Source organism: Sphaeramia orbicularis, chromosome 9, assembly GCF_902148855.1.
Source record: "Sphaeramia orbicularis chromosome 9, fSphaOr1.1, whole genome shotgun sequence".
NCBI classification, from domain to species: Eukaryota; Metazoa; Chordata; class Actinopteri; order Kurtiformes; family Apogonidae; genus Sphaeramia; species Sphaeramia orbicularis.
This window is the reverse complement of record NC_043965.1, coordinates 50,881,830-50,909,495: the sequence shown is the minus strand read 5'-3', so window position 1 is coordinate 50,909,495 and position 27,666 is coordinate 50,881,830. Positions and strand designations below refer to the sequence as shown.

The window sequence follows — 27,666 nt, the reverse complement described above, 5'->3', positions numbered from 1 at the left end:
GTCTTCTGCTCATGGTTGACTACATAACTTCCATTTTCTAATTTTTTTTTTTTTTTTTTTTTTTACACATGTGGAGATGTAAAAGAACTAAATAAATCAGATTAACAGGTAAACATGCATGAAGACATCAGAGTATTGGAGACAAATCCAGGTGAGTTAACCCTTTAGGAACCAGAGTGTTGTTTATTTATTTGTTTATTTTTTTAATATTCTATTTTGATATCAAGATTCAAGAGAGGAAGACAATAACAGAAAGTTTGAGAGGTTTTGATGTAAATCAGGGTTTATCATAATCAGATTACTGATGTTTACATGATCCCTTGAATAATCAGATAACTCGGATAGTGAAAAATCAGATAATGAGTGTAAACGGGTTCAATATAATGTGATGCTTTATCAGATTACAGCAGGAATCTTATTATAGAAATCAGATTAACATGCCTGGATTTCTCTCCAAAATTCGTGACAGTTCTTCATGCATGTATACCTGTTAATCTGATTTATTTAGTTTTTTTTACATCTGACCATGTGTTTAACAAAAATGGAAGTGACATAGTCTGAACATGAGCAGAAGACAATAAAAGGAAGTTTGATTCTGCCATCATCACTATGTACTCCGAAAGAAATCCAGTAATTGGCTGAAATGTCTAAAACAGCGTTTATAGATTATCAAATATATGTAAATGCATCATATCCAATTATTACAATGATGTGATACTCCCACTTATCAGATTTATGTGGTCTTTTTTATAAGTTGTTACATTATTTGAAATTTTGAGTTCAGGTTATGTAACTTATGTAACTAAAAAGCAAGATTGTATTTGATTGAGTTAAAATGTGAAAAATGTGTCTTTTTTATCTGTTTTATAATTCTATTGCTCTTTAATTAACAAAAATGATAACTGAATGAATGAAAATATGACTATGTTTAATTTAAAGTCAATTATCTTACAGCTTTCATTGCCAACACATGGAAACATTAACATAACAGATAATAACTATTATCTAATATACTTATCTCTTTATTTTGTTTTTGTAAATATAAAAAATAGAAATCTACACAAACCGAACACATTTCAACTGCTGTGTGTTTTTTAAGGCTTACATTAATAACACACAAACTAAAGCTGCCTACAGCCAGTGCTCAGTGTAAAATTTACCCACTATAGATCACAGAATGTCTTAAATTTATTCTGTTCAATTCAGTTGTATTAATACAGCATCAAATCTCATCTAAAATTATCTCAAGATAAGTGCTGGAGCTGCCATATGTCAATATATTATATAAATCTTAGTGAAATCTTTTGATTTCTGAACTATTTATAATTTATATTGAAGTTCTATTTCAGAGCTTCAGAAAAGAAGAGATAAATGCCCACGTTAAACCTACTGACTCATGGAATAAATATCTTGCACATTTGTGGTAAAATTAGTAAAATTATAAAACAGTGTGGGTGGATGCAAATAATGAAATGGTGAAAATTCATGACAGGTTGCACAACTTCATACGGATCCAAATGTTGTACCACTGTGTGACATAAAATGATTAAATCGTAGGATGAGGACTCAGCTTGAGGCCCCAGGAAATGAAGGTGAGTCTATTTAATGTCCCCACAAGCCGTGAAAACAAGGGTGTATTTTTGTGAGTGTGTTTTTGTGAGTGTATTTGTGTTCGCGTGTGAGACAATACGTGAGCTTTCCAGTGGGCCGACATTCAGCATCAGCTTAGCCCATCTTGGAGAAGCCATTCACGCAGTAATTAAATGTTTTGAATCAGTGTTCTGATTCATCTTTTCAAACTGCTTAAGGGCAATTAAATTACCCCCGACAAACCTGACTCTGAAGATGAGCGCGAGCAAAGAAGCCGCCAGCAAAGACAGCAAATATTTTCTGCCTATGACAAGTGCTCTCCCCATTGAAAAGCTCTTTGTTCCCTGCTTTGCCAGCGCTAAACAGCAAACACTTCTGGGAATCTGGGCAAGCCACATCTATGCTCTCTCCATCTGCACAAGCCGCTACATGAATGTCAGCCCCGCCATCGAATGATAGACCCATCCATTACGGTTTTCTTTTGAATGCCATTAGTGGACAATGGGGGAGGATGTCTTTGTTAATATTGGCTTTTGTCAACCCTAGAAATTTAATTAAGTGAATTTATTGGAGGGGAAAAATGCCCGGTTTGAAAAACACTTGTAACCTTAGAGATAAATAGGTAGAGATTAGATGCAGTTGTGACATTTTTTTTTTTTTTATTAAAATGTCTGTTGCTATTCAGAATCTGCCAGAAGACAGCATCAGTATGGCCCCGCAGCCAATGGAAGTTGTCTGATTTCTGCAGCGAATCCTCCTCCTCATCCCACATGACACATTGTTCAGGCTGAACATGATGTCGACATGTTTATATACTGCTCATCTCAAACTCCAAACGCATATATTCCAAGTCAGGGTGTCCAACATATGGCCCGCAGGCCAAAATCAGCCCCCCTGAGGGTTCAATCTGGCCCATGGGATGAATTTGTAAAATGCAAAAATTACACTGAATTACAATCATGGATTTCAAAATCATTTTAGCCCAATTCAATCTCAAGTGGGTTAGACCAGGAAGATACTATCATAAGAACCTGTAAATGATGACAACTCCAAAGTTTTTGCTTTGTTTTAGTGTAAAAAAACAAGTTAAATTACATGAAAATGTTTATATTTAAAAACTATCCTTTCACAAAAAATGTGAATAACCTGAACAAATATGAACAATATGAAATATCTTAAGGAAGTGCAATTTTAACAATATTATGAATTTTACTAAATGTTTTGTGTATTTGTAGATCCACTGTGATCTGTAAGTTGTAATGCACATGTGTAAATGATAAACTGAGGCAGAATACTGTTCTGTTAATATTACTGCACTTATTTTTCTTAAGACATTTCAGGTTGTTCCTGTTTGTTCATGTTATTCATATTATTTGACAGCTACTTTTTAAATGTAAACATTTTCATAATGTAATCTTACTTTATTCACTGTAAATCAGTGGTTTCCAACCTTTTTTGGCTCATGACCCCATTTTAACATTATAAATTTCTGATGACCCCAGACATTCAAAATGGAGACTTTTTTTTTTTTTTTTGCTAAAATTAATTTGTTTTTGCTCATGTAATAGTTTGCTATACTATGTTGTATATAAACGTTAATTTTACACATCATTTAGTTTATATAATGTATATTATTATGGATGGAGGCAGTAAATCCAGGTGTAGATTACTGCACAAAGTGAGATTTTGATTTTCCTTGGTCAGGATGTGTACAGTCAGTCCAGCTTGGATTTACAAGGCTGACAATTAATACCGAACAAACAAGAACTCAAACTATGAATTATGAAAGCGCTGCAGCATCTGAAACTGACCATAATGAACATTTGACAGATAAACAGAACCACAGTGCTGCAGTTTCAGACTCAGAGTTTGTCATGTCTTTTATGGATTAGGTTTGTCTCTCTCAACTCACCATATATTTTTCATTACTAAGTTTTTTTGTTTTTTTATCAATTACTAGAAATTTCAGGCGATCCCATTTGAATTCCAGGTTACCCCACGTGGGGTCCTGACCTAAAGGTTGAAAAACACTGCTCTAAAACATAAACAAAGGTTTGGAGTTGACATTACTTATGGGTTGTTATGTTATTATTTTACTGGTCCAGCCCACTTGAGATCATATTGGGCTTATTTGTTTTGGTGTAAAAATGTTAAATGACATGAAAATGTTTATGTTTACAAACTATCCTTTTACAAAAAAAGTGAATAAGCTGAAAAAATATGAACAACCTGAAAAGAAGAAAAGAAAGTGCAATTTTCATGACATCATGCCTTGGTTTGTCAACTACAGATGTGCATTAAAACTTACAGATCACAGTGGATCTACAAACACACCAAACATTTAGTAACAGGCACACAGTCAGGATAATTTTCAGGTGTCGATAAAAAAAAGGGATAGCTTGTAAATATCAACATTTTCTCTAAAACACAGAGAAAAGTTTGGAGTTGACATTCTTTATGTGTTATTATATTTTTATTTTACCAGTTTGGTCCAGTTGAGACCAGATGGGCCTGAACTAAACTGAGTTTGACGGCACTGGTCTAAGTTGGATTCTCTCTGCATATTCATCTCAGTCATGAAACACCAGACTGACTCACGAGGGTTGAACAGGAGAAGGAATTTCATGCAGGCGATCTCCCGGCGGTCGACCTGCAGTGCCCGCAGCCTCGCCGCCATCTCCTGACCTCTCTGGACCAGACTGGACAGAGTGGCCTCAGCTTGGGACAGGATGGACGACAACTCCACCTGGAAACACAAAGCAGACGTTGAATGAGGTGAAATATGACAAGATAAAGTTTGTACTTGCAGCTATAAAGGAAAAATCTTCGAATGTAGCCTCTCTGGTAAAGTTATCGATATGTGCATTATGCCATTTCTGCCACTAGGGGTCTCCCAATCAAAACAACAACAAAATATGTTGCTTCGATGATGTTGAGAAGTAGCATTGCACCATGGGAGATCATATAAATCTATCTGATGCGGCTCATATTACTATTCAAATATTATCATATTTTGATCCATATCTTCACATTTTGTCATTTTATTCTAATGAAATAGCTGTAAAATAGAAACAGCCCATAGTATGATTATTATAATTGTGTTTATGTATAATGTATAGCATGACTGTTGCAAACATAAAATACAAACAGTTCCACTCTTTCTCATGCAAGTGCTTTCATTGTACATTTTCACTGGTTTGTTTCACTTGTCATATTTTTTTACTCTGTCCCATTCTGTATGCTCACTTTAATGTAAATGCTCCGGGGACACTTGAAATTCCCCACAACTCTTATTTCATCTTAAAATAAACAATTTTGCGTTGGGGTCTTGATCACCTTGATCTTCAATGACTATATAATTAATAAAGAAACCAATAATTTCACATACAATACTGCTATAAAAATAACATCATTTATCTAAAAATAATTTTATTTCTGGGTAAATAACTGCTAACAGAAATAACAGACTGCACAGTACCGTCATTGACCAATGTGGATAAATGAAGTGTAATAAAGAATAGGTAGGTGTAAAAAATTTATAACATGTGACAAAGGCTAAAAGGTTATATGATGATCTTTGATGATGATGATGATGATGATGATGATGATAATGATGAAATTCTTTATTCAGTTATCACATAATACAGCCACTGTCAACACTACAAACCTTACCAACAGGTTAGTGACTGAAAAGGCACAGGCAGAAGCATAATGCTTATATTAATGCCTGTCCTACATAACAAATTAAGCTACCCAGCATTCAAAATAGGAAAAAGAAAAAAACAAAAAAGCAAACAACCAAACAAACAAACAAGCAAAAACATGAAGAAATGAAACTAAACCAGAAAAACAGAAAACATAACCAACCAGATTAATGGTAAATTAATGTAGAATAGAAAATAAATTATTTACTTATTAATTATTAGATCTTAACAGTTGTAACCTTCAAAAATTGCCCTACATACCATTTTTTTAAAAACCAAAAATGAGCTACACATTCGTAAATCTATCCTGACCTCATTCCATAGTTTAACTCCAACAACAGATATACATCCTCTTTTAGTGTCTTTTCTAGTTTTCCATCAAATTTACTAATATCTCACAAATCATATTTAGACTAGTGTTGAGAAGAACCTTTGTACACAGTCAGGGAGTAGCTTTAATTTTGCTTTATACATTATTTGCATTATTTTAGAATAAACCAAATCATTAAATTTCATAATGTGGGATTTCATATACAATTGACTAGTATGTTCATAGTAACCGGCCTTATTAATAATACGTATGGCTTGTTTTTATAGGAGGACTATAGTATTTACTGTTGTTTTATACATCAAGCCCCACAATCTCACACAGTATGACATGTAAGGAAGTATAAGTGGACAGTAAATTATGTGTATGTGTGTATATGATCTTTTGAGGTACTGTTATGTTTACAGCATCTGGTTAAACATTTTTATCACTGCTTATAATTAAAAAGAAAAAAAAAGGGATAGTTATAATCAAAGTGTATAATCTTCCCTGCTTCTGGAAGAAGTGGGGGCTTAAAAACTGCATTTTTTGCATCACTTGGTAAAGATATCACAGTTTTTTAGACAAGAGTTAAAAAGAAGAAGTCAAGCTGGTGCACAATCTATGTAAACGAACAGGAAAGAAATGGAATATGAAAGTTTGGACAGTACTTTTATTTCCTCTATTAATGCAATGAAGATCATATTAAAAAAATAAGATCATCTTTGTTATATGTCATTTTGAGATGTTTTAATGTGAGGATGCTCCTCCAATGTTACTACATTCTGTTTCTCTAAAAAAGGCTGCTTGGCGATACTATCCTTTCCATGTCTTTTTAGAAACACAAGTGTGCATTGCACCAGGTCCAAGGATTTATTTTATTCTTATTCATTTGAGTCCTCAAAAATCAACAGAGATGGAGAAACAGGCTTTTACATTCTATGCATCACAAGCTTCTGACGTTGGGCAGACAGATCCTATGTGTTAAGTGTAGATCTTTTTTTATCTATTTTTTTTTTTTAATAATATATTCATGTCTTGAACAGGATGATCGTGTAGAAGACAGTGAATTCCTCTCATTTGACCAAATAAATGCTGAAATTAAAAAAAAATGAAAACACAATCCAAGATGGAGGTAGATTAGTGTATAGAAAATAACATATCAGCCTGTGTTACTCCCGCCTAAAAGCTAAAAATAGTTTTATATTTGGGAGAAAATGACTGGACCTCATTATTAAATTCTTTATTGAAAGTAATTAACTGTAATGCATTCCTCAGTTCTTCTTGCAGTGGGTCATCATGCAGCTGCAAACCCTAAAAGAATTTCACACTTATTTGTTTCTATTGTGGTTGAATATACAGAGTGAATTAAAAATGAAAACTGATGACAGTGAAGTTGATTGAGTGTTGATAGAAATGGCCTCGTCTGAATGAACTAAAATGAATGAAACACACTGTGCATTGTATCATGTGAGGGAGTTGTTACCTCCTGTCCGGTCACCAGCAGGATACTGTCTTCCTTTCCATGTTGAACTTGTCTGAAAATGTGATCCAAGACCAGGAGTTCAGACCAGCAGTTATGGAGCAGCTTCATCTGATCTCCCACCTCCAGGAAACACAGATAAACGACACACAAAGGGACGAAAGAAAAAAACATAAAGACGATAAAAAAAAAACGTTAAAGTTCACAGTTCCTTCAGGTCACATATGTAAATTCTGCATCTTTTTTTCCTTCCTTTTTGTTGTCCAGGACACTGATCAATATTCTTTGAAACCTGTAAATAGTTCTGAGTATCCTCCTTTTAACGTCTCCCACAGTTTTTATGTTCAAACCACATTGGAAAAAATCAATATCCTCTTTTTCAATGTATTTATCTATCATGCAGTGTTGCTCATGAGGGTGGATTCCCTGTGTACACATAATCATCGAGTATATTTGATTCTGTTTAGGAGGAGAAAAAATCATATGCCAAGTCAGAACCGAACTAGGAAAGAAAGATTTGAAATGTTCCGCTTACATTGCCTGGAACAACCTACAGGTGGAGATAAAAAGGAAGGGTCTGGTCTCTCCAAATTCATTCAAAGTCATTCTAAATGAATGAGAAAAGGATCAATCTGAATGTAGATGTTTTTTTGACAGATTGAATCAGGTTCTGCTTTGAGATGCTTTTAAGGAACATTGTTGCATATTTTTAGTACCTTTTAAATTATGGATGGTGTTCTATATGAATGTTTTTAATTCAGTGTTTCATGTATTGGTTTTAGAACTTGAGTCTTATGTACATTTTTAGTGTTGGATGTATGGCTGTAATTTCAATTTTCTGTATCTTCTGCTGCTGCTGTCTTGGCCGGGACACTCATTTTAATTCCAATGAGTCTTTTTTCCTGGTAAAATAAAAGTTAAATAAAAATATTAATAGATAGATTTTTAAAAATGCTGCCATACTTTCAAGATCTCACTGAAATATGTGACAAAAAAAGCGATGAAATGTGAAATATGACGAGGCCATAAAAACAACAGGATGTATTATTTAACCCATGTTTATCGCCTCTTCAACCTGTTCACCTCTCCCTGCTGCCCCCACCTCTTCCAGTCACATCTGCTCTGTTCTGGGGGATGGTGGGGGGAGGGGAGGGTATGGGAGTGTGTGTGTGTGTGTGTGTGTGTGTGTGTGTGTGTGTGTGTGTGTGTGTGTGTGTGCGTGCGTGCGTGCGTGCGTGCGTGTGTGTGTGTGTGGGTGGGTGGAGGGGGGGTTCTGATTGAGCCCCTCCTCGCTGCAATATTGTCTGTAAACCGAAGGACACGGCAGTCAGTAATTCTGTGGCCGCAGCTGCTAATAGGCCCAGACGCGCATTCATCTGACACGGAGCTGACAGAATTACTGTCCATCTGAATGAAACTATATATCAGTCACAGAGGAAAGGCTCCAATCTCACAGGCCAAACACTCATCTGGACTAGTGCAGCACCAGGGGGGTCTGGGCATGCAGTGATAAAGGAAGGGGTTAAGGAAGCAAGAGGTCTCGGCGACCTCCTGTGCTTCCTCTCCAAGAGGAGTTGGACACTCAGCTGCAGCCAAAAAATCACTCACACAAAAAAAAAAAAAAAAAAAAAAAAACCCTCAGATGTGCTGAATGTTGGAAGAACGGCCTCATTTTATCTCCCACATGCATTCATGAACTCAGTGTTTCAATCCGTGCATGTTTCGTCCATTAGACTACATGTATTTATATCACAACTTCTATCAATATATTATCTAGTGTTTCTTCTTTCTTTCTTTCTTTCTTTCTTTCTTTCTTTGTAAAATAATTTTATTCACTATATGATAATGTTTATTCAAACATATTTTATTCTGTGATAAATATCTTGTATTTTATTATATTATTTGCATTGTCAGTCAAAATACCTGCAGATTAGTTTAATGAACTTCTCTAAAGCACTTTCTAATGTTGAGCAAATATTTAATTTTTATTATAGTTCTGAATGCATTCACGGATTCACAGTGTTTAATCTGCACATTTGTTTACTAGACTACATACATTCAGTGTTGGGGGTAACAGATTACTGTAATTTCATTACTTTATGGGTAACAAAGTAAGATAATGCACTACACCAAATAAGCCAATAACTAAATTCCATTAGTGGACTGTAGGAACAGGATTTCTTGCGGTACTTAAGCCACATTCCATTGACTGTTTCTGACATGACTGTTCCATGATCTGTTTTGGTCAACAGTATATGCATACGGCATGTACTGTTTGACACGTATCACGACTTGACAGAGAAAATGGAGCGAGAGCAAGGCTGCTTTGAGAAGTGGCGATTTTCTCATTATTTCCAGTTTATGTCACGAAAGGACAAGAACATATTGGTTAATGCATTCTATGCAGGCGATAAGCGTTTGCCAACCACAGCTCACTCAATGAGCAATTTATCTAAGCACCTAGAAAACCAGCATCACAATACAAAGCTTTTCTTGAAAGATCAGCTCTCTGTGCAGTTGGTGAGCAGGTGAGTGAGAGTCCAACTTCCCCAAAACAAGAGAAGCTTCCCTCATGTCTTAGGACAGTACAGGTAACACAAAATGATGCTTGGAAAAAAAAAAAAAAAAACTTCATCCCAGGTTGTGGTTGGATTTATCAGTGAGATATTACCGTTTTCTTTAATAATTGTATTTATTTATTTGATTTGCTGTTCTTATGTGGCTTAGTATTAAACAACTTTATACAACATACACTATGTTGAAAGATGAAGTTCTGATTCAAAATTGAAAATAGAATGACTCAAGGGTCATTGTGTTTGTTATATATACATGGTCAATTTCAGCATCAATCAATTACGAAACTGAAAAGTAAAGTAATAAGTAGTGAAGTTCCTTTTCAAATGCAGTAACTAGTAAAGTAATCTCAATAAAATTTAAACAAGTAATTCGTAACTAGTAACTTTTTTTTTTCGAGTAACTACCACAACACTGCATGTATTTATATCATTATTTACTTCACTATGCTACCTACAATGTTCTTTCTTCCTTTGTAAAACATTGTTGAGCAAATTTCTTTTATAATAGTTTTTCTGTCTTTCTTTCTTTCTTAAAATAATTTTATTCACTACAGGACAATGTTTTTCTAACTAGATTTTATTCTGTGATAAATATCATATATTGTTTGCATTGTCAGTCAAAATATCTGTACACTGTTTCAATTAACTTCTCTGAGGCACTTTCTTATGGTAAGCAAATGTGTTTTTATAAAACTTCAGAATGTTCTTGTCACGTGTGTTACATCAGTTTTAGGTGTTTTATGAATCATTAAAAACATCCATTTACAGTTTCACAATTCTCATAAAACCACCGCTGCAACTTTGTAACACAAGACAATCACTGTCCAGATCTTTGCTGTGATAGATGATTCAGTATCAGAAAACATTTTACAGACTACTAAGGGCTGATAATCAAGGTAATAATCAGCCAACTGAGACAAGAAGAAGTTCGGTCACATTTAAGAAGAGGTTTCTGTGTATTGTTCTGTTCATTTTACACTGTTCACTGCTCTAGATGATTCTAATTTAACCTTGAACTGCAGTGTTTGAGTTTTGTGCTGTAACTGGGCAATGATTGCATAATTACTTGTCAGCGTATTTTAATTCAAGTGATCTGAGAAGAAACAAGACTTCAGTTACCTTCTGAGGACTCTGTTTTCTGACAACTTTATCTAATCACAGGTGTTTTCACTGCTCAGAAGCTCTGAAAAGTGTTGTCTCTTTTCTACAGCAGTGTGAAACAAAGTCAAGTTTATATATTCATGTTTAGCCTCTTGATTTGGCCTAAAATGATTATCTATTTGATTTATTTTTGCTTGTTAGTGTGAATGTGAGAACAAATGGTTGTTTGTATATGTTCATTGGTAGCTGTGAGGTTTAAGCAATTCAGAAAATGTATATATGGATGGATTTATTTTCCGATCCTGCCATTTTTCGCTTCTAATTTCAGCTCCTGCAGCTTTAAAAGGATTCATTTTCCTCTAAGTTTTGGAGTTCTGAAATTCTATCACCAATTGCTTCTATCACCAATTGCTGTGAAGACTATGTTCTTTGATGCAAGTTTTTGGGGCCAATACATGAAAAACCCTCTTGTCTCTTGATCTACAGCAGAAAAAAACACTCATTGTAGTGTCTAAGCAGCAAAACATACAAAATATACACCTACATATACACTTGAAAGACACTAAACATGTGCTGTCTCATCAAAAGACAGACCTTTTGGGTCAAGTGGTGGAATTCAACTGATGCAAAACAGAAACTGCAATCAATGAAAAATTGCTTCAAACCTGTCTTATCAACAGCAAATTAAGTGACGGATTAATAAATAAATTATGCCAATACAATAAGGCCTGTAACAAATTATTTCTTCAAGATCTTCACAGAAACCACTAGCATGCTTCTTTAAGTAGATTAAGAGGGTGCATTTTCAGGGTGCATTTTGTTGCTCAGAGTGGATATCTATTACCTCCATTTTTAAGCAGAACTCTTCAAAATCTAGTTGGACATGTTACTTTTCTACTTTCATGTCTCTGCTACCCTGCCTGTAGTGGCTGAACATCTATGTCGTCCATTGTGCGCATTTCCTCTGCAACATCTTCCATGTTCAACAGGTGAATGGAAGGTCAAACACAAGACATGACAAAGGCCACCTCTGCAGCAATCAATAGCCTCCATTCTCTTTAGAATTTAATAACAATGTAGACGAGTGGAGTGCTGAGCTGCAGTGGAGAGCTGACATTCCCCCGTTATCGTCTGCATGGAATGTAATTATCCAGTCCAGGGAAACAGCTCTTTCTGCGGGAGTCTTTCTTGGTAAAATATGTGCAGCTTTGTTCTCACTGTCCATATTGGCTATCCACTGTATGTAAAAATGCTCTGAATGTTGCAGAAAGACATCAAATGTGTGGATTGCGAGGCTTCTGGGAGAAAACCTGAATAAAGGACACAGCTTGAATAGAAAGAAACAAATGCTTTCTTTCACATTTTGACTATACAACTATATAAATACATTTTATCTGAGAATACAAGAAAATAGTGCACATTTAAGTGTCACCTTATGTGAAAATGTCAAAATACTGTATGACAGTGGTTCCCAACCTTTTTTGGCTCATGACCCCATTTCAACATCACAAATTTCTGGTGTACCCAGAACGGAGAAATTTTTTTTTGCTAAAATTAATTTGTTTTTGATTATGTAATAGTTTGCTAAACTATGTTGCAAATAAATGTTAACTTTAGACAATATTTAGGCTATATAATATATATTATTATGGATGAAGGCAGAAAAGCCAGGTGTAGATTACTGCACAGAGGGAGAATTTTATTTTCCTTGGTCAGGATATGTACAGTCAGTCCACCTTGGATTTACAAGGCTGACAATTAATACTGAACAAACAAGAACTTAAACTATGAATTATGAAAGAACTGCGGCATCTGAAACTGACCACAATGAACATTTGAAAGATAAACAGTACCACAGTGCTTCAGTTTCAGCTTCCGAATTTGTCATGTCTTTTATGGATTGTGATTGTCTCTCTGAACTCACCATATATTTTTTATTAGTACGTTTTTCTAAATTTTTTTATCAATTATTAGAAATTTCAGGCAACCTCATTTGAATTCCAGGCGACCCCACGTGGGGTCTCGACCTCAAGGTTGAAAAACACTGCAGTATGAGGAGTCGTTCTGTCTTTGTGATCAGGATGACATCTGACTTTAGACACTGCAGCACTTTTATGCTCATTAGTAAATACATCATGATCAGCATAAAGTAAAATCTGTGTTCAGAGTTACAAAAACACATTGTTATTATTTTATTCATTTTGGTTGAATTAGTTTGACATAGTCTCACTCGGTAGCAATTAAAGCTACAGAAGGATAGGCAAAAAAAATAAGCTTTTGCTTCTAGCCTATTCCTTTTTTGTTTTTTGTGTTTTTGTAATTAATGTACTGGGTGCAATGATTGATGTACAAACCAAAATAAATAAATTCATTCATTCATTCATTAAAGCAGAGACAGATGATAACATAGACATAAATAATACTCTGGAATTTATTTTCCTGTATTTTTTTGAATCACTCAGCAAACTAACCACAAACTGATTGTCCATTTTGCTGAGAAATAAAGACTAAATATTGCAGGTATGTGACTGTAGTCATACTTGAAATGCATATATATTTAGTTGTTTTAGTTTAATTTTACATGCACTGCAAAATGAGCTTGTATACAATAATACCAGGGTTGCAGCTATAGTATGCATGACTGTTTTAGCAAAAAAGGGAAATAGTAAAACCACTACATTATTGCATGTTTAATGATTTTCATGCATCACTTCCCGTGCAGCCAGGTTCATGGATCATCTGTGTTTCTGTCCACATGTAGACGCACATATTTATACATGAATCAAACGTTTCTTTATAAAGCAGTACTTGTGATAAAACTGACTATCCACTGTCCTCTCCGGTGTGTGATGTCAGTCCACTCATGCAGAGGAGTGTTTTGGCTGAAACTCTGTACATAAAGATACCTTCTTGTCTAAGATGGAGTAACAAGTGTCTTCCTCAGCACAATGTGCCCTTTGTTTCTGAGACAACGAAGGTGTAAAAGTAACTGACTAATCTCAGCAGTTCAGTCGTCATTTTGTGCTGTTCCTGTCATACCTCAAGTGTTTTATTTGGACATTTAGATCACTGGTAACAGTGTGGAATAAGCTGTAAATACGGAAATGGAATGTTTGATTCTGTCTTCTAGTTTGGGGACTATTACATAAATTAGAAGGATAATGGCAAATGTTTTGTCAAGCTGGTTTCTGGTGCTTATGTTGAGTCTGGTGCCTCACGTTTTATTTAAGGGATGGTGTTTTAGTATCTTTCTGTTCATAAAACTGATGCCACATGTCCTAGTTTTGTTTGTCAGTAGAATTGGACAAGTCTGATTCAATATAAATAAGGTTTGATTCAATATAATTATAGATATTTCAATAAAAAGTTGTCAGAAGAAGATATCTGTTGGGTGAATATTAAATTCACAGTGGGGGAGAAGCACTGTGGAATCATGGGAGTTTTGGCAATGAAAATCTTATTGACATGTTTCAAGATGAAGTCATGCTTATAAAACAGGTTCATGTGTGTATGTAAGTTTCATTTACACACACAAGGTAACAAAAAGTCATAGTAATACGACAGTCCAAATTATGTCATTTTATTCTGGTGAAAATTATGCAGTGAAATCCAGACTAAGACTCACAAACAGATGAATTAACCCTCAAAGATCAACAACATCTACTGATTTAGTGACTTTAATAACCCCTAAACCTATCAATATGTTCAAATAATTCAGGTAAAATGCATTTTCTTTCTTTGATATGACCTATTTGGGTGTTCAGAGGCTCCATAGTGAACATAGAAACAGCAATCTGCAACATGTGATTCACCATAAAACCCATATAGTTTGATAAATGACAGAGGCTGTAGACCAGTGTTTTTCAACCTTGGGGTCGGGACCCCACGTGGGGTTGCCTGGAATTCAAACGGGGTCACCTGAAAATTCTAGTAATTGATCAAAAAAAAAATTAGAAAAACGTACTAATAGAAATATATGGAGTTCAGAGAGACAATCACAATCCATAAAAGACATGATAAACTGTGAAGCTGACACTGAAGCACTGTGGTACTGTTTATCTCTCAAATGTTCATTGTGGTCGGTTTCAGATGCTGCAGCTCTTTCATAATTCATAGTTTGAGTTCTTGTTTGTTCAGTATTAATTGTCAGCCTTGTAAATCCAAGCTAGACTGACTGTACCTATCCTGACCAAGGAAAATAAAATTCTCACTCTGTGCAATAATCTACACCTGGCTTTTCTGCCTCCGTCCATAATAATATACATTATATAGCCTAAATGTCATCTAAAATTAACGTTTATTTGCAACATAGTACAGCAAACTATTACATGATCAAAAACAAAAACATTTTAGCAAAAAAAATGTCTCTGTTCTGGGGTCACCAGAAATTTGTGATGTAAAAATGGGGTCATGAGCTAAAAAAGGTTGGGAACCACTGCTGTAGACACTTGTTTTTATGTTCAGTTCATGACAGATTTTGTTGAAAAAGTCTTTATGACCATCTACATGGTCAGTAAATTCAATATAGGAAAATACTTGAGTTTCACACAGAGGATAAAATAATCAATTAGGAAAGAATTCATTTGGTAGTTATCACAACAATAGTTGTAGTTTTTAAGTGTTGACCCCAGTTTAAGGTACAGAGCAGTGGCGGCTCATCAATAGAGGGAGCTAGGGCACCGCCCCAATTGTCTCATTTGAAGAAGAAGATAGAAATCACCTAAAATAATTTTACAAAAACATTAATATTTAAATAACCAACCTATACATGATACAGCCCATGAGTACCATGTATAATCTGCATTCAAGTGTAGTTTAAAAATGTTTTTGGTTGTTTACTGAGCAGTCAAGTCATGTGCTTCCTGTTAAGGGTGCAAAAAGTCTGCATCCAAGGCCCTCCCTTTACCATAACAGACTCTCGTTATAAATGGTGCGTGCACAGTAGACCCCCCTCCACTACTGCAAGATCCTCGGAATAAAAAACTGCACCCTGCACCACCCTCAGGAGTAAACGTCACAAAAAAAAAGAATCAAAACCTTCCTCAGAAAAGGAATTGGTGAATTGGTCTGTACGTAATATTACTGAGAGATGAACAAGCTCAGTGGGTAACACTACCCCTAAGACGTGGGAGGCAGGGATTTGAATTTAACAATAGTCATGGTTGTGGTTGAAGGACAGACGGTGAAATTTACATATAAAAAATACATGACTGAAAACACATACCGTGTATTTTTATTTTGATTTATATTAATATTTTAAAATAACGGTGTATGTGTTTGGCGTACCTTAGCGGTGATATGTGGTTATAGTGCATCCAAAAACTGACTTGTATACTGCACCCCACCAAAAACTAATTCCACCAGTCCCCTACTGGTAAAGAGTACAAACTACCAACGGTAAAATCTGTTAAAACTATGGTTTTTATCTTTTTCTGTCTGAGTGAAAATGGAATCAGCAGGTTGGTGTAATCCTAATATTTTAGATTCTCTAGCTTCTCTTCCAGTTGTAAACTGCTGGACTTTGCTTTAAGTAATCTGCATGATATTTCAGTTTTCCACTCAAGTGAAGTGTTGGTTAAATTCATCATGATTTTAACCAGAGAATATAAAATGATTTGTGTCGAGTAGTGGATACGTATTAACTGACTGGGTGGTAAACAGTCGCAAGATGTGTAGATTCCTGCTGAACTGAATGACTGATACTGAGGAATTAATCGTCATTTTAGACACAAACTGAATGAATTAATATGGTTTTTAGTCCCGATCTCAGTTGCAAAACCGCACCACGTAGTGGAGCCAAATGACAGAGGAGGTTGACTGGCAATCAACATAAAATGACAAGTTAATTTGAAGTAAAAAGTTGCAAAAAGAAAATGTGAATTTCAGGTTTGCATCAACTGGTTGGAAGCATCAATCGCATCATCAACAGATGGCGCTATAAGCCATATGACATACATGTAATATGGTCTAAAAGGCTGCAAAAAACAAGGTTGTGTTTCATTTTTCAAGAATGACCCAAGGTACTTTTCAGCCTCATTGGTCATTGCATTGTGCACATTAATTCTGCTACAAAAAGTAAAAAAAAAAAGTAAAAGAAAATTATAATAATAACTTTTGGGCCAATTCAAGTTTTCTTCAGGTCATATTTTGGTATTTCCATAAAGATTTAGCAGTAGTAAACCTCACAATTAACATGAATAACTTTTATGCAGATGCATTCAATGATGAAAAAAAAAAAAAAAAAAAAAAATGTTTGGCTGTTAGATGGTTTGGTCCAGGGTAATGAAGTAGGAGAAATTACACAAAATGGCAGATGTTTAGTAGTGGGTCAAATAACACAAAATGTATAGAAAACATTCAAATCTACAAAATATCGGTTATATTTAGACTGTAACAATGTGTGTTCTTTATCCTGTCTTTAAAATATCACACAGTTATGTTTTAGAAATCTAGAAAAAAGGACTAATGAAACCACAACCAGAGGAAACCGTGAGAAAATAAACTCTGTTTTGCTTTTGTTGAAGATATTCAGTCAGATATCCCAAATGTAATTTTAAAAGCAAAGCTGCTATTTGTGTAAAGACATTAGCTTCACTCTGACGCTTTTTGGTGCGAGTGGAGAAATAAAACACTAAATGAAACTAGACAAAAATGAATAAATAAAAGCATAATGCAAGAATCTGAATTTAGAAATTTTGAATCTAGAAAAGTCACATAGCTTACTTACATGTGATTTCCAAATGGACTTGTTAAGTGCTTAAAGGTCATCAAAAAAGCATTTAAGAAGGAAACTAAACATCACCAAGAGAAAGAGTGTGAAGCAGGAAAGGCTTGGCTTTGACGGTACCTCAGCATTAAACTCTATTTGATAAAATACACTACAAGGAATCACACCAAGGCCAAAATCCACCTTTTGTTTCCAGTTAAACAGTTTAATTGGTTGAGTCAGTTTGACCATGGCTCGTCGACAGCAGTTTGTTTGTCAGCAGAAACATCATATCGTGACTCATCGTTGTAAAAAAAAAAAAAGAACCTGATTGGAAGGATGAAACGTATAAACCTCTTTTGACACTTCTCAGGTGTATTCAGCCATACCGTCGGAAGCAGCAGAGCTAAACACAACAACATTATTGATTTCTCTCGCATGGGGCTTCAATTTGTCTGTGGCAGTAAATCACTGAAACTGTCCGGCGTTACAAGTGTGTCTGTGGTGGACAAAGACAATCATGGTGCTGACGGTGACGGACGGTGGTGCTGATGCATGGCTGCTCGTATTCCCAGAGGTGTACGTCTTCTGATCAACGAACCTCAGAGGGTTGAGACTCACTTAAACTGAGCCTCATGGTCCATTTAGAACATGATGAATGAAAATAAAGAGTGCAGGCATGTCTTTGTGTCTAGAAATTGCAGGAGATGCATTTTCAGTAAATGTTAATATGGATTGTAGTTTACTAAACCACATAAGGTGGACAGATTAAGCCTAATGCCAGATGTATCATATTTGATACATGAGTTTTGAAGCTCTCTACAAGCTCAGTGTGATTTTTTTTTTCTTGAAAAACCTGATGTATACAATTAGATACATGCAATACATGGATGTAGGGAGGAGGAATTCATTCACCAGAGGCCTTTCCAGTGACACTACAAAATTGTCATTAATGAGGAAGGAGGAAGAAGTTTGACAATTTTGAAAAGGAATTACCAATTTGTTAGACATGTTTGTTATATTATGTTTTTGTTTGTTCACAAATAATAATATTTCAGCATTGAGACCCGATGTATCAAATATGATACAAAACTGAAACTCATACATGGAAACTGATATTTGAAAAAAAATGTTTGGTTATTCAGAAGGACCAATAAAGGCTCCAGTTTCAAAGAACTGGAATTTTCTATCAATGATTTAATGGTTCAGGCTTTACAGGATTAAATGAAATGACTGTAGCAGATTTTCAGACAATGAATGAGACATGAACAATAACTATATTTACACGCACACTAATATTCCACTATTATTCTCAATTCAACGGGTGTCATGTAAGCACTTTGACATGGTTTGTTCCAAAGATAAGAACTGAATTGCAAATGAAATCTTTTAGGTTTTCAGCTGGCACCTGATTTTAAAGGTAGAGTGAAATCTCTGAAATCAAGGCTGTTGCTCTGTAAATGTTTCAGCTGATTGTGAGTTTCTTTTGTGTTTTTCCTGTGTTTGCAAATGCTCTTGTAACTGAGTGCTGAAGGTCCACCGGATATAGGTGGCGGTGAAAAATAAAACACAATTGACACTGGGTATAGCTTCAACATGAGTCCTGTTTTTTTTTGTTGTTGTTGCTGGGTTTTTTTTGTTTTTTGTTTTTTTGGTTTTTTTTTTACAGCTTTTTCTTCTCCTCTCTTTACAACACAACAACCAACATACTTTACGGCAGCTCAACCACAAGCACCAAGGGACAAACTTCTAAAACAAATGAGTATAGAATTGTGTGTTACACTCTTCTTATTGTAAACTATAATTATGTGACTGTATCGCTGCTGTCTTAGCCAGGTTTCTCTTGAAAAAAAGATCTCCCTTCTCAATGGGACCAGACCAAAGTGGTTAAATAAAGATTAAGTAAAAAATAAAAAAAAATACTCATATTGAAAATTCCCAATTAGGCTTTTTTCCCAATAGTACATTTTCTGATTATAACATGTAGGATGTGCTGAAATGAATGCACAGGGGTGGATCTACAGGGGGACTTGGTCCCCCTTGCTGGACCCCTAATTTTTTTTTTTTTTTAATCTTAAGACTGTACTTGTAAAAACAAATCATCAGCATGTCCGCAAGAACATCACATTTACCAGGTCTAGCTTCAAATATATTTATTTTTCTGCTCCGTTACATCTTAGAGGCAATTAGTGTCATGTTTTACAGAGCAAAACTTTACTTGTTGTAGAATATTTTCATTTTGTAATTAATAGTTTAGTTTTAGCTCTAGTTATAAATACAAAAATTAAAGTAATTCACTACTGATGAGCATCGCCGGAGCGTTATGATTTTTTTGTTAGACTAAGCATCAAACTTGTGTCTTGATTTTTTTTGTTGATTTCCCTGCACACATTCACTTTTTGTGTTTTTTAACCAACTGAAACACCCACTATATTTTTTTTTCTTCAATATTGGAGACTTTGGGCCATCTTATTTGAAATGTTGCCCTTTTTTTGGAATTAGGAAAAACTGTATGAATATCAGGTTGTATGTAGATGAAGTTAAATGAAAACTGATGATGATGATGATGATGATGATGATGATGATGATGATGATGATGATGATGATGATGATGATGATGATGATTAAGCTAAATACAGAATTCAAAGGTATTTACTTCATATAGGGACACACATTTGGACTTTTTTCATATTTTTGTGTCTTTTTTTTTGAGCCTCACACTTGTTTCTAGCTGTTGCATTACTTATTTTCTGAACATTAGTGTTTTGTTGGGGTTTTTTTGCTGGTTCCTTTATACATGTTTACATTTTGTGTTTTTTGTTGTCATTTATTCCCTCAGCTATCAAGCTGCTTAATGTTGGGAAGTGACTGAAGCTGATTTCATTTGCTATTTACTGTGTTTTTATTCTTTTTTAGCATCTTGCATTTGTTTGTTTGTCCCTAATTGTTTGGACATTCAGTGAGGCAGGGTAACTGTGAACTGAATTGCCCTTCAGGGATTAACAAAATAGTCTGAATCTGAATTTGAATCTGAATCTGAATTTTTGATGCAGTGGAACAACTACTAGAACAAATTTTTGCACTAGTTTTGTTCCAGTTGTACATTAAGAATTGTTGGGTAGATAATTAATACAGGGCATGATACAACAATAAACATGTTTTAGTGGATCTTCTGTTGAATTCATATGTGGATTCCAATATACAGTCCTCCTATATCTACCTCTTGCCACTCCTTTGCCACCACATTTTTTAGATCCGCCAGTGTGTTTAAAACACATTTAGAAAAATAATCTAATTTGTGTGTTTCACTGCAGGACACATGGCCACTGTATACGGTCAGCAAACAGAGGAATAACAAAGATCCTCTATGGTAGAGATGGACACTCCAAAGAAAAATCCACATTTCAACACAACAGATTTGGGCAAATATGGAAAAGCAGAAGGTGTTTGGTGACACAAAAGATGGAGAGGCACATTGTCGACCAGTGGAAAACTCTGATGAAAAATTATTTTCTTAATGTGGTATGAACGGCTACATGTAAACAGGAATATTAAAGGAATATTCATTCACACTGGTCGTGTAAACAGGTTATATGGAATGAAAAACGAAAGGGTTAAAATAATCAATTTTCAGAAAGTAGGAAGTATAAAAATACAACAGCCAGAAAAAGTCAAAGACAAAAATAAATGCACAAATAAATGTCATTTACTACCTATAGGGACATCATCTCCAACACATTTTCACTTGTTTTTTGTTATTGTTTTGTTATGTTTCAGATTATTAGAGTCTTGAACTTGTTTCTGGCTGTTGTATTTTGGTGCTTCTTATTTTCTGAACATTAATGATTGATATTTTTTTGCTGATTACTTGCTGTTAAATCATTTAAATATTTAATCAGATTAATCACAGGGTTGCTGTAAATTAATTTTGATTAATCATGATTAAATATCATTCATTTTAAATCTATATTAATCACATTTCATTTTGCATGAACAAACAGGCTCAAGAAAGAATGCCCTGAACGTGTTTATTACACACGTCAACAGTTTCAACAAAACAACTTGAAACAACTGTACCGTCTTGGGGTTTTTTTTGTCCTCATATTTCTATCCAGAGGGCCAATGTGCTGTTTAATGTCTTCCATCTTTATGGGTTGGTTCTGCCGCCTGTCACTACTGGATCAACTGCCTATTTGTTTATGCACGACAGTAACTCTACTTGGACAAACTGCTCAGAATGCATAGGCAAAGACGTTCAGAGTCATTCTGTGCTGCAGATGAGTTAACTGCATTTAAATTTTTAATCAGATTAATCATGATGATGGATTAATCTGCGTTAAAGCGTTAATTTTGACAGCCCTACTTTATACATGTTTATGTGATGCAGTGGAGCAACTACTACCAGTTTCTTTCTCCAGTAGTGGAGACTTTGGTGCCTGTTTGCTCGAAATATTGTCTTTTGCAGAATTATAGGAGACTGGAACATAAGTGTGCATGTAAACATAATCAAATAGCTTAAGAAAAGTGATGTGTCCTACTGTTGGTGACAAACAGCTTTATAAAATGAAAAGCAAATTAAACATAAATGGAATCTGTTACAGTCACTTTGAAGAAAATGACAAATGGATTTCTATTCCAAAGTACAATTTCACTGCCATTGGGACATACTTGAGTGTTGGACGCATTTTGATGTTTTCTTATGTGCACCATGTGACTGTTTCTAATTGGCTCTTGTTCTCCTCTTGTCGTCCAATCAAATCAGTTTGTTTCGCTTTCATTAACCCTGACACGTCCTCTGACAAAAAATACCTGTCACTATACTATTTATAATCAAATCCTTCCAATAATATTTCAACATTAATCCAGTTAATAATTTTTACACTACATGGCTTAAATGTATATTTTTTAGTTTTCATTATTTATCAGAATAATATAAATATAAATGTAATGAGTTGGATTAGCATGTATATTTAGCAATTTGTATTTGTGATAAGGTTGGATGAGTTCCTTTTATTTTTACCCATGTAAGTAGTAATCTGTGACCTCTGACCTCTATAACACTACACAGTGGGCTGAACGTCCACTCTGAATGGACGCGAGGTGCATGGGTCAAATGCATTCTGGTTTTCATTCAAAAGGCCTGTGCGCTTAAAGAATGTGATAATGTGGATTTAACAGAAGCTGCCTCGTTTTGAAAAGAACCTTTCTTTTCTTTCTCATTATGTAACTGTGTTCTCTAGTACATGAAAATTCATTTCAATTAAATTGAAATGAAAATATATTTTTTTATCAAACTAAATGAGCTTCATTTTTTTAAAATAGTATGTGATCTGTTCTTAGTTTGAAAAAACAAACAAACATTGGTTGAAATGTGTTTCTAATCATATTAAAGTCATTCTGCTTCTGCAGTATAGACTAATTTGTTTCTCTTTGTTCATTATTATTATTATTATTATTATTATTATCATCATCATCATCATCATCATCATCATTATTATTATTATTATTATTATTATTATTATTATTATTATTATTGCAGATATTGACTCGGCATTGGCATGTTATAAATGTGGTAAACACCATATTCTGTGTGTTTACACAAAAATATTATATCTTTGCTTTACTGCCAAAATGACTGTGGGTTTTACTATGTTACTACAATGCTGATACGTTTATAATAAAAAGTAATTAGTTTTACCTGCAAAGTGAATCATTAGGTACAGCATTCATTCATGGAGGTTTTCATTTTGTTATAGAAACAGTCAAATGTGAAAATGTTTGGAAGTAGCAAAAAAGTATTTTGTTGTAGGACAACTTAAATGCTAAAAAAAAAAAAAAAACTCTTCTTCAAAATTAATGTAAAAATGAGAGGGTTATGAGGATAAATATAAGGCAGGGTTAACAGAAGAGAGAATGCACAAAGCAGAGCCTAAAGCTAACAATAAAAAGTGAGATACATTAAAGAAACCGACGTCCAGCATTGACTACAATGAAAGATGAAAAAAGTATAGAGTATTGTATTAGATGGTGAGACAGGTTTCTTTGAACAGCTCTGGTATTATATAGCAGCATTTTCCAAACTTCATTTACTTCCAAATGTGACTATTTCTTGATTTGTGCAAAGTGCAGCTTTAATATGGAGCACTGACTAGTTATTAATAGTTTTTGTTGGACACGCAATATAACATTTTTCTTTTTTGTATTTCGCAGCAACTTCTTTTTAAGACTACAATTTCATATGACTTTATTTACCACAAAAGTGTCTTGAAACAGGGTTTGTTCCTGGGAAATAATATGTTAGGCCTATACTGTTAATGAAATCCCTTTGAGCAAAAAGATTGCAATTAGAGGTTCATATTTAGGAGGATTTAGGGTAATCTAATGGGATAAAAATAAACACAATAAGCAGAGAAATGGACTGTGTAAGTAAAACATAGAAAATTAAAGCCTCTAAATTTACGTTTTAGTGTATTTTTGGTGTTCTTATGCACATTGAACTTGATATGACGATATGATATGATGATTTGACAATTTCCGTGACAACCAAGCAAAAAGACTCAAATCACAATCACAATATTTCCCATATAAAATTGAAGTGATTTTTTTTTTTCCAAAAAATCATGCATTCCTAATATAAATGTTAATTTTTTTGTAGGATCAGTATAAATAAGAAGGTGAAGTTAAGTAAAAGGGAGATTACTCACTAGATCTAACCTCCTTAGAGCCAGCAATGCATGAGTTTCACAGCTTTACTTAGAAAAAAAACCACTGTCCACTGCAAAGGACAATCCATAAAAAAATTTATCTTAAAAAAATCTATATGTGGAAAAAACTGTTGCATCATGCTGTTTCCAATCAAGACTAGTATTTAATATAATTAAAAGCCAAAACTTTTACTTTTGTCGGTCTCGGGAAGTTAAGACATGTTAAAGACATGCAAAATATGACACTATGTGAGGGTGTAGTGGTAAGTTATCAGTGTCAGTGGATGAAGCATCACTACTCACCCTTAGCTCTTTGAAGAAGATGCAGCTCCGAGCCCATTCCACTATGGAGAACAGAGTCTGGTCGGCCATGCGGCACATGAGGCTGAAGGTGTTGGGTTTGTCCAGCCGCCCTCGGCCACTCTGCTCCTGTTGCAGATGAGCCACGATCTTGTTCTGCACCACCAGCTCATCTGGGTCACAGCGGAGCAGCTCCAGCACCAGCGGTGGCAGGCTGGGGGGCTGCGGCGAGGCCGAGGGGTACATGTCTGGGTAGGGGTATCCTGTCAGGGACTCCGGGGAGCTGGTGTAGTCGGGGCACTCTGCTTTGATCGCCCTGTTGGGGAAGGCTGTGTACTGGTACTGGGTGGTGAGGGACACGTGAGACTGCATGGTCATACCCAAGGACGGAGGTCCATAGAGGTTGGTCTCGTAGTCTGTGGGGGTGATGGTGCTGGGTGTAGAAGGAAGGAGGCTTTTGGAAATGGTGGGCAGGCTGTGCAGGGTGCCGGTGAAGCCGTAGTCACTCTGCAGAGGAGAGGCCGGTGGAGGGGCTGGGTTCTCCAGCTTGAACCCGTTGGATCGTATCAAAGCCTTCTTCTGCTGCTTCAAGGCCCTGTCTCTCTTGTACATGGGGCCAAATTTATTTCTACCCCCACGCATGCGGTCTGCACGCACCGCTGTCACAAAAGAGACCAGAGGTGAAAAACAGATTTACCAACAAAGCTCTGACTCTTCCACCAGGAGCTCCACAATCACAACACTTTCTACTTTATCAGTCCCAGGGGGATATTTTCATGTGTTACAGTTGTTCCATTCAAGTAGAATAAAAAGTAGCAGGAGAGAAATTCTTTTTTTTTTTAATTTTGTGTGTGTGTGTGTGTGTGTGTGTATATATATATATATATATATATATATATATATATATATATGTGCAAAACTGGTTGCATCATTAAAATTATGTGGTAATAATGAAGAATTAAACAGTCTGATGGCCACAGGCAAGAATGCTTTCCTAAGTGTTCAGTGGTGTATTTGGGTGGAATCAGTCTCCCACTGAACGTGCTCCTGTGACTGACCAGCACATCATGGGGTGGGTAAGGGAATTGTCTGCTATTGTCTAGATCTTGGACAATATTCACCTCTCTGACACTACCATCAGAGGGTCTAGCTCCATCCCCACAACTATGATAAGCACTGAGCTGGAGTTTAGCAACAACACAAAACAGAATAATATTTTGCATTTCACCACTATCAAATAACAAAAATAACAAACATGTTGGCTGTTTTGTTTTGGGGTTTTTTTTGCTTCCCTTTTTAGGACTGAGAAGGATCCCCAGAGTCTGTGCAGCTCTACTCCTTCTCGTAGCCTAAATAGCTTTTGATTTAAAACAGGGGAGTCTCCAGGGTTTTATCAGTAAGTCAAGAATGTGTCCTTTTTCTTCTACGGAAGCAGGTGCTTTCCTGCATTGCTGTCTGGGAATTAATCCCGTGTGTAAAAGATGCAAAGTTGGGAGCTGCAACCCACAAATCAAGAAATATTTCACTGGAAGACGGCCTGTAGCCATGGCATTAAATATTAAATTATTTAGTAAAAGAAAAAGAAAAACACACACAAGCCTACTGATTAATGTTCATACAATTATAGTCAGACATATCACACTATACAACAATCACAAACATGTAACCAAGGGAAAATTAACCCCTACTGTCATGAATTTGCGTCAATATTCAGATGTTTTTTGTAATGAGGTGCTGCTTAACACTCTTTCTGAATGTTCAGAAACATATGACCCCTGATATTCATGGATTAATTTCAATGCCCTGTGTCAACAGTGTTACTAATTTCATGAAATTCTACTGATTTTTGGATCATTTTTGTTTTCTTTGGATTGCTGACTGGAGGAACTGATCAATAGCAGCACCTATAAAATAATCTACATACGTAAGAATAGAGAATTTGTTTATTTACCAATGTGCCAATTATATTTAATGTCACTAATGTGTATCATAGTTATTGTATGTGCTACATTCAAAGCCAGCAACAGCATTTATGGTGTATTTTTTAATATAATTGGAAGGAAATACATTTGAGCAGCACGGGGTTAAGCGTACAAGTGTTTGTTGTTTTCTTGTTTTTTTGTTTTTTTGTTTTGTTTTTTTTTTTTAACAATTTCTCCTAAATAGTAATAAAATAAAACATCCTGATCTTGACGGAAAGGTGAAAAACAGGGTGAAAGTCATTAAAACCCCTTCTGTGCGCAGTGAATCGTACCTTCGAGCCGCATCCCAACGTTGAGGCATTTTTGGAAGCGACAGAACGGACACCTCTTCCTCTGGGTTTTGTCTATTTTGCACTCCTGGTTTTCCGCGCATGTGTATCTCTTGTTGTTCTGCACCGTCCTCTTGAAGAAGCCCTGCATAAAAACCCACACTTTAGGAACAGAAAAGACGCAGCGACGCAGCAAAAAAAAAAAAAAAAAAAAAAAAAAAAAAAAAAAAAAAAAAGCGAATAAAGTGGACTGATGTATTAATTCATCCACGAAACAGAGAAAGTGAATTTGATTGCAGTTCTTCCTCCCATTCCCAGGCCGTGGGGTCCAGGTGAACCCACGCGTGTGTTTGCGCAGGATGTGGATGCGTTACCTTGCAGCTCTCGCAGGTGAGCAGACCGTAGTGATAACCAGACACTTTGTCTCCGCACACAGGACACAGCTCTTCCAGGTCATCGTCATACGTGTATTCCATAACCTTCAAAGTCACACCTGGCGAACATGACACACACGTGCACCCACACACACACAAAGCCCACGCACCCATCAAGGACAACATGTGGATCGTTTATTTATTTATTTTACTTCTTACGCAAACGCACAACACACCCTGTCAAACAGATAGAATAAATAAACAAATAAAAAGCAAATACCTAAACTCCTAAAATATTCTATGTAAGCCATAAAAAAACATCTAATTTAATGTGGTTTTGTCTTCTTTTTTCCATTTTTTTTTTCTTGTGCGTGTAATAAATCATCTTAATTTCACTTATGCAATGAAAATTATTATCAAAAATGCCAATAAAAACATACAAAAAATAAGTAAACAGTATTTAAATAATTAAAAATAGACCCATCATATATAATGTCATTGAATAACAATAATTATTCTATAGGCTAAATGTAGCTTATAATATAACAATACTCATTATAGTAAAATAAG

The 27,666-nt window shown here is 35.2% G+C and overlaps 1 protein-coding gene across 1 annotated transcript in view; it reads right to left on the bottom strand.

Moving 5' to 3' along the window:
- The window catches only part of nr5a1a (nuclear receptor subfamily 5, group A, member 1a), a 31,570-nt gene that overhangs the window by 2,020 nt on the left and 1,884 nt on the right, over positions 1-27,666 (bottom strand). The window contains exons 2-6 of the mRNA XM_030144498.1: positions 27,097-27,215; positions 26,726-26,867; positions 24,475-25,130; positions 7,088-7,207; positions 4,189-4,336 (exon numbers count right to left, since the gene is read on the bottom strand). Coding sequence (XP_030000358.1) covers positions 4,189-4,336; positions 7,088-7,207; positions 24,475-25,130; positions 26,726-26,867; positions 27,097-27,215 — 1,185 coding nt within the window. The remainder of the gene's footprint in view (positions 1-4,188; positions 4,337-7,087; positions 7,208-24,474; positions 25,131-26,725; positions 26,868-27,096; positions 27,216-27,666) is intronic.